Below are 10,446 nucleotides of genomic sequence, written 5' to 3' on the forward strand. Positions count from 1 at the left end.
GTGTGGAGGAGATGAGAGATGGCATCGTCTGTGGAACGATTTGGACGGTAAGCGAACTGTAGTGGGTCCAGTGTGTCTGGTAGTGAAGAAATGATGAAGTCTCTGACCAGGCGTTCAAAACACTTCATCACTACTGAGGTGAGGGCTACACGGCGATAGTCATTGAGAGAAGCAGGGTGGGGTTTCTTCGGGACAGGAACAATGATGGACTCTTTGAAGCATGTGGGGATCACCGACTGAGATAAAGAGATGTTGAATATCTCAGTGAACACAGGAGCTAGCTGGTATGCGCAGTCTCTGAGGATACGACCTGGGATGCCGTCTGGTCCTGCTGCTTTCCCGGTGTTCACTCTCTTGAAGGCTCTCCTTAGTTCATGCTCGGAGATGACGAGCACGTTTCCGGTGCTGGCAGTATCTTCCTGTCTGCAGCCGTTAGCGCCACTAGCACTAGCATTGTTGGAGTCCTTAGCTGCAGCCTCGAAGCGAGCATAGAAAGTGTTCAGCTCGTCTGCCAGAGTCACGGCCGCGTTCGTCATACCGGTATGACGAACGGTATGAGAATAACATGCTATGGCTTTTGTAGTCACTAGATCTCAAAACAGTAAAACACCTATGTGAGATTTTGAACAACATTCTCAAGCATCCAAAAAAAAGGAATAATTCTTTGGAAGGCACATTGATGCTGTTCAGAGGTCTCATAGTGACCTAATTTCTAACTATCCCTATATAATTCGTCACACATTTTATATTGTATTTTCATTCAATTTGTTAACTTTCTTTATGCTCACTTTGACAATTGGATAAAAATGTTAGCATCATTCTCATGTCTTAGTGACTGCAAGCAGAAGAAACGACTTACGTGCCTCACTGCCCAAAGTATAGAATAGTGTGACACAGTAACTTGACTAGATCCAAACTGCCAGATCCAGTGAATTCATGTGACCTTCTAACAATATATAATCGCTAAAAATGATGGCTGTAACAACTTTGATGGTATTCTAAAGTAGTGTTTTATCATTTGATTTAGTGTAAAACAAGCATTATATTTTGTTCAACAGGATTGAAACCTAGAAAGCGAGAGAATAAGCTCATCGCCAATGAGTTTGCTGAGCTCATAAGTGATAAGTTTTTGTTTTATAACTGTCTATACAATCAGACTTTGCTTTATAAGCAAGGAAGATAACCCATTTTGGCCTCCTGAAATGGCTTCACTTTTCAGACATCAAAATTATATCCATCTGATAGTGTTGAGGTCATTACTTAAATCAAATTAATGTATTGTGCATTGCTTGTTATTTTTCTCAAAAGTAATTCAGTATCTTACTTAAGCAATCACCAAAGAACGAAATTAATTACAGTACTCATTACTTATTACTAGTGCTGTCAAAATTATCGCGTTAATTGTTAAGATCAACGCAAAATGTTTAATGCATTAAAAAAATTTAACGCTGATTTTGTTTTTTTATTAATTTCCTGTAATCTAAGACCTTTAAATTCATGAGCACCTCTGGAGGAGGGGGCAACAGTGTGCTATGCTGGCGTTTGGCCTGACAGAAATGATTAGAAGAAGAAGTGACACCATGCTACTATCTAGCTAACACTAGCTAACACACGCAAGCATGGACGAGGGCGGACTTTTGGGTGGAAAGTTTCTCTTTAAGAAGTTGCCTGATGGCTTGTTGGACAAAACGAGAGTAAGATGCACAATTTGCAAAGCTGAATTCAAGTACCACAGAAGCAGTTCATCACTGGCGTATCACCTGAGAGCAAAACACCCAACTGAATCCACCTCTACGGGACCTCGCCAGTCTACGCTTCAGGAGTATGGTGCTTGTGGACGAATAACAAAAAATGTGAGAGAAAAGGTAACCAATTCTTTGGTTGTTTGGATAGCTAAAAACTGCCGACCAGTTAGCATAGTAGAAGATGATGGACTGAGAGAAGTCATTCGTGCTGCATCAGGAGATGAGTGTTACAATCTGCCCTCGAGAGGAACCATTGTGTCGAGACTGCACACTTTGTATGGGGACCAGAGGGCTCAGCAGTCCAGCAAGCTTGTGCAAGTAAGGAATGTCGCTCTCACCGGAGACCACTGGACTTCGGTGAACAACGATAATTACTTGGGGGTCATGGCGCATTTTATTGATAACGACTGGACTATGCAATCGTTTGCACTAACAGTGAGTAAAACTGAAGAGAGACACTATGCTGAGGCGTGTGCTGACCATTTTCTGAATGTTGCAAACGAATGGAAAATCAAGGACAAGGTAACCACGCTTGGCACCGACAGTGCTCGTAACATGGTTGCAGCCGCCAGACTACTTCCATTTGAACACATGCCCTGCATGGCCCACATTCTGCAAAGAACGGTCACAGTTTCTCTTAATGACAGCGCATTTGAAAGGGCTCTGGCCAAATGTCGCAAGATTGTTGGACATTTTAAGCATAGTCCAGCAAACGCTCAGGAATTAAAGGCACAGCAAGCTGCACATGGACATCAAACAGAACCGCTTGTTCAGGACGTTCCAACAAGATGGAACTCCACCCTAGAGATGATCAAGCGGATCCAGAGAAACAAATTTGGGCTGACCACCATCCTGACTCAACAAAACAGCAAGGTGACTATGTTGACTGACCAGGAGCTTGACAGACTGCAAAAGCTGGAGGAACTACTGGAACCTTGCAGGTAAATACATTTTGTTTCTCATGATTGTGTGTCTATCTTTGCATTCTAGCTTTGTTTTCAAGTATGTTCTCCACCTCCACCTCTCTGTGTATTTTCATATGTAGTTTTTATGTTTGTCTCTGTGTGATTAATAGAAAAATACAGACTTGATCTTTCTATTGCAGATATGTTACCGAACTGCTGGGAGGAGAGCGGTATGTCTCTTGTTCCATGGTGTTGCCAGCCTTGTGTCATTTGTTCAGGATTATGGAGCCCTCAGATGATGACCCAGTCTACGTTTTGAGGTTTAAGAAGATTTTTACCACAGACCTAGCTCAGCGGAGGGACAGCAGCAATCTCACATGGCTGAAGATCGCTACTGCCCTTGATCCCAGGTTTAAAGATCTTAAATGCCTTTCCAAAGATGAAAGAAGAGAGGTGTGGGCATCAGTACATGACCTTCTGATGTCAGAGACGGATGCACACCAACCATCTGCTCAGACAACAGAGGAACCCTCACCAAAGAAGAGCAAGATGTCCATCTGCTTGCTGGGTTCTCCTGATTCAGATAAAGAGGAAGAGGAAGATGCTATAGACTGCTGTCTGAATCTGTACAAAGCAGAGCCCAAAATTGACATAGGAGAGTGTCCACTACAGTGGTGGTTAAAGAGAGAAGGGGCACATGCCAGGCTGGCACCTATTGCACGCAAGTACCTGTCAACCCCTGCAACCACAGTGCCTTGTGAGAGATTATTCTCACTCTCAGGTCACATCATTCAAAAGAAGCGTGCTTCTTTGTCATCAGACAATGTAAACAGAATAGTCTGCCTCAGTAACTGGCTGAGTGCAAAGAAGGACTAATCCAGATTGCTCCTTTGAAGTGAAAAATGTTCAACATTCTGGGTTTTCAGCTGTGTCTTTTTGTGTTTTAAATACTGAGTTTTGTGCACCCTTTATTGTTATGATATTCACTTTAACCTGTAGGCCTGGGTTCAGTCACTGTTGATGGCCTTAAAGGTTTTTTGTAAGTTTTCACTGTGTTAAAGATTGATGAAATTTATTAAAATTCTCTTTGAATTTCAGCATACATTCTTTGTGTTTATTCTGCATTTACTTCATTGTGTTGCATAAATGTCTGTTACAATCTTAAAATATAAAGAATTAAAAAAATGTAATTGGAGCCAGGCTATTAATAAAGTAATTGAGATTAATCGCAATTAATAACAGAAAATTGTGAGATTAGTTAGTTAATTTTTTTTAATCTATTGACAGCACTACTTATTACATTATTATCGTGTTACTCCATAAAATGACCCGAGATGCATTACCAGTTAAGAATATAAACCTTTGGTTACAGTTCCACAAAATGTGAACACAAAACTAACAACATAACCCAAAGTTGATAAGTAGCCCAAAGAGAATTTAAAGCGATCATCACAGTGATTGTACTATAGAAAAAGGTACAGACAGAAATGGAGGTTACAGTACTGCAAGTTTGTCTTTCCATACTCTGTGGTGAAAAAAAAAAGTCACATATTTAAAAAAAATAAAATAAAAATGGTGACCTAAGTTACACATCGGTAATCTACATTGAACGTGATATGATAAGTTCAAACAGAGAATGTAACATTGCACACAAGGGGATGATGAAATTAGGAAAATATATAGGAAAATCCCCAAAATTCAATTAAATTGAATTCTGTTTTATTTATATAGTGCAAAGTCACAACAACAGTTGCCTCAAGATGCTTTATATTGGGAAGTGTCACTTATCATAAATATTTTTTTAAAACATATAGATGCTAATAATCACTATATGTGTCACAATGATCGTGCAAAATTTCTTTTAGACTGGCTCACGCGTTAAGGAGAAAATAGTGTACTGACAGAACAGAGATGGCAAGTACAAGCACCAAATCATTGTATTTAAGTAGAATTTTTTTATTTGAGTGTTTATTTTTCTGACAACTTTTTACACAAATACCTATATTTTCTACTCCTTACATTTTCAAAACAGGCTTGTTACTTTAGGTTTGAGGAATTTGAGGATATTACTTCAAACATACCAATTCGAGTCTAAATGGAGAGTAACATAAAAAATAAACAATCGTATAGGTGTATCCATCACTTATATTAGGAGTTGGTGGGATTTCTCTGGTGTGGTGTCATGGGTTTGCTTCTGTTTTCAGCACAGGTAGGCGGGGCCGGTGTGTCACGGGATGCTGGCACACCGGCGGTACATCAGACGTCATTTGATGGAGCATTATTTAGGAGCAGCGCGACACATATAGTGTATAGTTGTCAAGTTGTCATCGTGTTACTTCAGCATCTAGCTAGCACTACAGAAGAGGATTGAGCGTAAATGGATTAATGTGTTGTGGCAATTAATTTCAAATACAACATTTTTAATGGCTCACCAAATCTCAGCAAACACAAATTTGTTACACAAATGCAGTTTGTCACACACTGTGTCTGCTACCTAAAGCTACATCTACTGTATTTCCCAGGGAGAGAAAAGGATGAGAGATGGAGAAAGATGTCAGAAAGACAGGACAGGAGCGAAACAAGGGAGGTTATATTCAAAGGAAAGAACTGCTGAGTGGCATTTGTAAACGGGAACTCTAAAGCTTATGTGCAATGTCCTCAGTTTTTACCTCTCAGCCATGAAAAGATGATGGGGTATTGTTGTCACCCCATTGGGAGTCATTTAGACAGACGGGCGGCATGGACACTCAAGTTTGTGGATGCTATAACTCGAGAACGAGGCAAAATAGGAGTTTTAAATTGATACCATAGTTGTATCTCCTAAAAATCTTACTGAGCTCGATCTCAAGGTCAAGGCTGGAGGTCAAGTTTTCTGAAAATTTTGTGAATGTGACAACTTATGAAAGAGGTAATATAAGAGTTTGAAACTGATACTATAGATGCATCTGCTAAAAATCTCAGATGAGTTTGAATCCTGGTGACTTTGACCTCAGCGGTCAGAGGTGAAGTTTTCTAAAAAATCTTGTCAATGTGATAACTTGAGAAGAACTTGAGAACAATGACAACATAGGATTTTAAAAATAATATATAGGTGTAGCTACTAGGAGGCTGAAGTGTAGCACTGGCAGTCGTCAATATTTTTAAATCAGATATTGGATCTGTATATGACAGGAAGTTTTTTTTTTTTTTAACATTGTGAAACATTCTGGAGAACAAACTGAGATATACTAACTTATTACAAGTTTGCATTAAAATAGTGAGAATTTTAAAGTAAAACAAACAGATTTGTTTTCTATACTGTGTGTAAAGCTCTATTTTGGACTGGTGCACAGTGGGTATGATGTTCATGGTCAGTGTTAGGTTTGTGTAGCAGAGATTAATTTCAGTTTAAGATGTTGATGCTTACAGTAGATTCCTTCACTAAATTCCTCCTTTATGCCATCTTGTTACAAACGAGTACACTGCTATAAGTAAATAAATGAACAGTCTTGGATATTGATGTGGTCAGTTAGCATATCAACACAAAAATAGCAGATAATGTTATTAATCAGTTTCAGTGGTGTTAATGAAATGAACAACTAGTCCACTGGGAATGGTTTTGCAGTTGGAGGCTGCTGACATTTTCCCCCTCCCTCTTCTCTTTTCTGGCTGTTTTAAACCAGTGAAACTGTTTTAAACCAGTTTCACATTTGGCTAGGGTCAGTTTCACTGTTAGTTGCATGAGATAATACCTGGAATCTACAGATGTTGCACAGGTAGTCCAACTCCTCCAGGATGGTACATCAATATGATCCATTGTCAGAAGAGCATGGAAGAGGTTCTAGGAGACAGACAACACTCTAGGAGAACAGGACACAATATTAACGTGCTATACTTTGGAACATGTTACACCCGGCACCTGTTATAACCTATGGCAGGAAGACATTCAAACACCTAATAAATGTGCATTTTTATTTACCATACTATTAAACTGCTGTTAACTGTGTTTACTGAATATTTTAACTGGGATTGTTTTATTTATTTATTTTTCAGCTATTCTGAGAATGAGCTCATCACTGAATCACAATTATAACGCTTCAACCTCATTCAAATTTGATTGCAATCAACATAAAATATCTCTCTAGAAAATTTGTTTTTCTAATGTTTTCTCATACACATAATGTGGGCCACAGTGAGAGAGTGCAGACAAAATCAAGAGCCCTTGCAAGTCTCATAAGTAGCAAATGTCATTTTAGCTAAAATAGTAGTGATTATATCCATTTTCTTTTGATTGTTTTATCATACACAAAACAAGAGATGCACAGGTTGGCAAGTGAGGACTGGTCTAAATGTTACATTTATATGTGTGTCAAATGTAACTCAGACTGTGCGACTGAAGATCTCTGTCTTTTCTTGCACGTCTCCAACAGCAGAGGACCCCTGTCTCGCCTGCAATTTCTAAGTCTGACAGCTGAGAGCCAGATAGCAGAACAGGAGAGGAAAGAAGAAGGGAGAGAGGCAGAGGAGACAGGGCCTGAATTTGTGGAAGGTGAAAAGAAATGGGAAAAATGGGCAAATAAGTAGACATACATAGGGGATAGTTATCACCAGATCAACCCTTCCCCCTATTCTATCCTTTCCTCTGTGGGGACCAGGTGTTCTTCTGAGGGGGCATGACTGCAAAGAAAAAAAATATAAAAGCCTGCCCTCATGTTCACTTGGCATCTGCACCTGCAACTGCAGGGTTGGGAGGTGGGGAGGGGGAGAGACAAGGCGTCAGATAAGGTTGGTCTCTAGAGGTTACTAGCTTTGTTGTTTCACCACCCTACAGCAGACCTCTATGCCCTCAGCAACACCCTCTCCCTCCGCTTGACACATCTCCTTGAAATGAATGCCAGGCTTTGAGTCAGCAATTCAAGTTTCTCTTTCCTATAGACCAAGCTCTTTCTTGCTTTTTTCCCTAGCTGGTCAGGTATATTCTGTTTTTATTTTACTGTTACTGTTTTAAGCTGTTTTGTGACAGCTGGGGACAGGGTAGGCATCATCCTTTTTTTCTTAGCATTTTTGGCACTTATACACTTCCTGTTAGTTTTCTCTTATACAGCGATGCATTTGCTACTCATATGTCTTACATTATTTACACTATTTATTTCAAATTCAATTTCAAAAACTATTAATATATTTTACTTCCCCTTATATTTCTACATGAATGCCATTTCTTGTTCCACTAATGTACAGTATGAACATCAAGCCACCTTCTTTTCATCTTGTATTTATTTATTTATTGGGGGGGGGGGGCTTTTTAAATGCTCTCCGTGATGTGTTGTTGTTGTTTTTTTTTCTTCCTGTGGTTAGCCTGTTTGTTTCTGTCAGGCACGTTGCAGTAGCCTAGCACTGGAGGCTGAGCTCTGTCCTCACTGGGTTGTTCCCTCCCTTGAGGTCAGGGTGTGTGAGTCAGAGGCCTGATTCCGTCACCCCAGGTTACCAACTCACTACTTCCTGTCCAGAATTTAGAATGAGAAGGTGGCTGAGGGCAAAACGTTCCAGGCCCTGTGACCATGTGTCTGTTGTGTTACAGAAAAGCAGAGCAATTGTTATCTCGGCCATAACTCTTTTTGTTTGTTTTACTTTTTTTCTGTCCTGAAAGGACACAACCCAGAGAACTGATTGTGATTGTGCTAGATGCAGTTTGTGAACATACTAATAATTGTTGTGCTTGTTTTTTTTAAGTAAGATAAAATGGATTTCTTGGGTATATATACTCATTCATCAGTCTTCTAACAAATATTAATCAGTGTAGCTTTAAAAATAAACATATAAAAATGCCTGCTTCATTACAGTATGTTGACCAAGAGTCAATGTTAAAACCTAAAACATAATGATTATTTAAACAAGTTTGCGAAAAAGGTTTGAAGCAAATATATCAACACAGAAATAAATAGATATAGACCTTTGTAATACCAAAAGAACTATGCCATTGTTTATGACAGCTGGCAAACGATCTGGACTGGAGTTGCCTTTTTTTTTTTTTGCTTTCGGTGCTTTCCCCGAAAACCACCATCATCTGTCCGTGCTTGTATCACTGATGCTGTTGTCTGTTTTCATCTTTGTTTCTTGTATTTGGATCCTGGCTTCTCCTATCCAAATACATTGTGTAGGGTGTGAAAAACAGGAAGCTATGATTGCTTGAGATACAACATGTAGTCATTTGTCTCTGCCAACTGTAGCAAATAATTTACAACTGCATAATCTGTGCCTAATCTGACATGGTGACCATATCAAAAAGCAATACCTTGTAACTGTACTGCAGCTTTAGGCAAACCATGTGCAACTCCTACTGCAACCTAGAAGAAAGTAAAGTAATGAAAAAAGCAAATAATTACATTTCTATCACAGTCTTTCTACAGTCTTGTAAAAGAGGGTCTCGACTCCGTGTCTAATACAACCTGAGAAAAACTAACAACAGCATGATTGAAAATAGAGTGCCTGTTTTTCACACTCCTCATTTTCTGATGAGCTGAGTCTGACTGATTAATTAATCATTGTTTGTCTAACCAGAAATCTAATTAAAAATGCTTTGTTCTGACTTTGAAAACATTTACAGTAAGTTCCATAAGTAATTTAATTAAAGATTAATCTTTGAATTTATTACGATTTATTATGCAACCAGTAAGTTTGATGGATAAATTTTTGATTCTAAATGGGGTTTTTTCTGCTCAAATTAGAAATGAAATCATTTCTTTATAGTGAGCTGAAATCTTATTGACATGATCTAGAAACATATTTGACCTAGATGGCAAGCACAATGCCAACCCTGCCTGACATGAGGTGAAATGAATCAAATGAACAGCTGTTGAATGGAGTTTGTTGTGTGAAAAGCTAGAATGCATTCTGCTAAATGTTCACAAAATGCATTCCGGTCAACAGGGCAGCGAGGCTACGTCTCTGGTCAGTAGGTTGTTGCAGACCTCTCCTGCCAACAGATAAGGAAAGAGATAGGAGTAGAAATAGGCATTGAAGCGCACACTGTAATAGCTGTCTGCTCTGGCCTGATGAGGTGGCTGGGGAATAGAGCCCAAGGATATGGGAGTGTTTTTGTGAGAGTGTGTGTGGGCTCATGTAGACTGATGAGGTAGCCAGGGATAAGAAGGCAAAGGAGGAAGTCTGCATGGGTGTGCCATACATGTGTGAACGGCAGGGTGTGTATATGTCTGATGAGATGGCCATGGTGAAAGGTGGTTGGACCAGGCTGTGTAAATGATGGCTGATGAGGTCTCTTGAAAGTCTATTTAGCGAGAGTAATGAAGTAGGTCTGCCAGGGGAGAAATATGTGGGATAGGCTGTGTGGCTAAGACAGACAGCTTGGTCACCTCACTCAACCTTTTATGGGGAGATGAAATGGATAAGACATATCAGTTGTCATGACTTGTATTCTCTCTGTTTGCCATCAAGAAGAAGAGGAATCACATCACTGCAATTTACAGCCGCTGATAGAATGTCAGTATCCACCTTCAGATTATGCAGCCTGCTTGGTGAAGTCCAGATGTTTGTCTATATTGTCATTTTATTTTCATTTAAAATAAACACTTAAATAAGTAATACTTAAGCAGACAGAGTTGTTTATTTACTGAACTAAAGCCATTATAAATCAGGAAACACTTCTATTTTTAAAAACTATTCATTTTAAAATACAACAGTGTTTTTTCTTTTCTTTTTTTAAACAGTTAACCATCAGACAGTCCAATAACACTTAATGCAATGATTGGTGAAGTCATCAGAGCTGTGAAAACAGCTTCTTTCTGTCCTTGACAGAGCCA

The 10,446-nt window shown here is 39.3% G+C and overlaps 1 protein-coding gene and 1 long non-coding RNA gene across 2 annotated transcripts in view; one reads left to right on the forward strand and one right to left on the reverse strand.

Annotated features, from left to right (window-relative positions):
- The window catches only part of LOC145429373 (uncharacterized), a 323,103-nt gene that overhangs the window by 92,417 nt on the left and 220,240 nt on the right, over positions 1 to 10,446 (reverse strand). The window lies entirely within an intron of this gene.
- Positions 1,464 to 3,680, forward strand: LOC113023394 (E3 SUMO-protein ligase ZBED1-like). The gene is made up of 2 exons (XM_026169397.2): positions 1,464 to 2,686; positions 2,851 to 3,680. Exons 1-2 carry the CDS (start codon positions 1,620 to 1,622, stop codon positions 3,524 to 3,526), a joined length of 1,743 nt encoding a protein of 580 aa, XP_026025182.2. The 5' UTR covers positions 1,464 to 1,619; the 3' UTR covers positions 3,527 to 3,680.

This window comes from Astatotilapia calliptera, chromosome 6 (genome assembly GCF_964374335.1).
Source record: "Astatotilapia calliptera chromosome 6, fAstCal68.1, whole genome shotgun sequence".
Classification (NCBI taxonomy): domain Eukaryota; kingdom Metazoa; phylum Chordata; class Actinopteri; order Cichliformes; family Cichlidae; genus Astatotilapia; species Astatotilapia calliptera.

What these genes read in the sequence shown, in the direction of transcription:
- LOC113023394 (XM_026169397.2), top strand. Translation starts at nt 1,620, where the DNA reads ATGGACGAGGGCGGACTTTTGGGTGGAAAGTTTCTCTTTAAGAAGTTG. An exon ending in GAACTACTGGAACCTTGCAG is followed by an intron (nt 2,687 to 2,850) that starts GTAAATACATTT and finishes TTTCTATTGCAG; the next exon opens with ATATGTTACCGAACTGCTGG.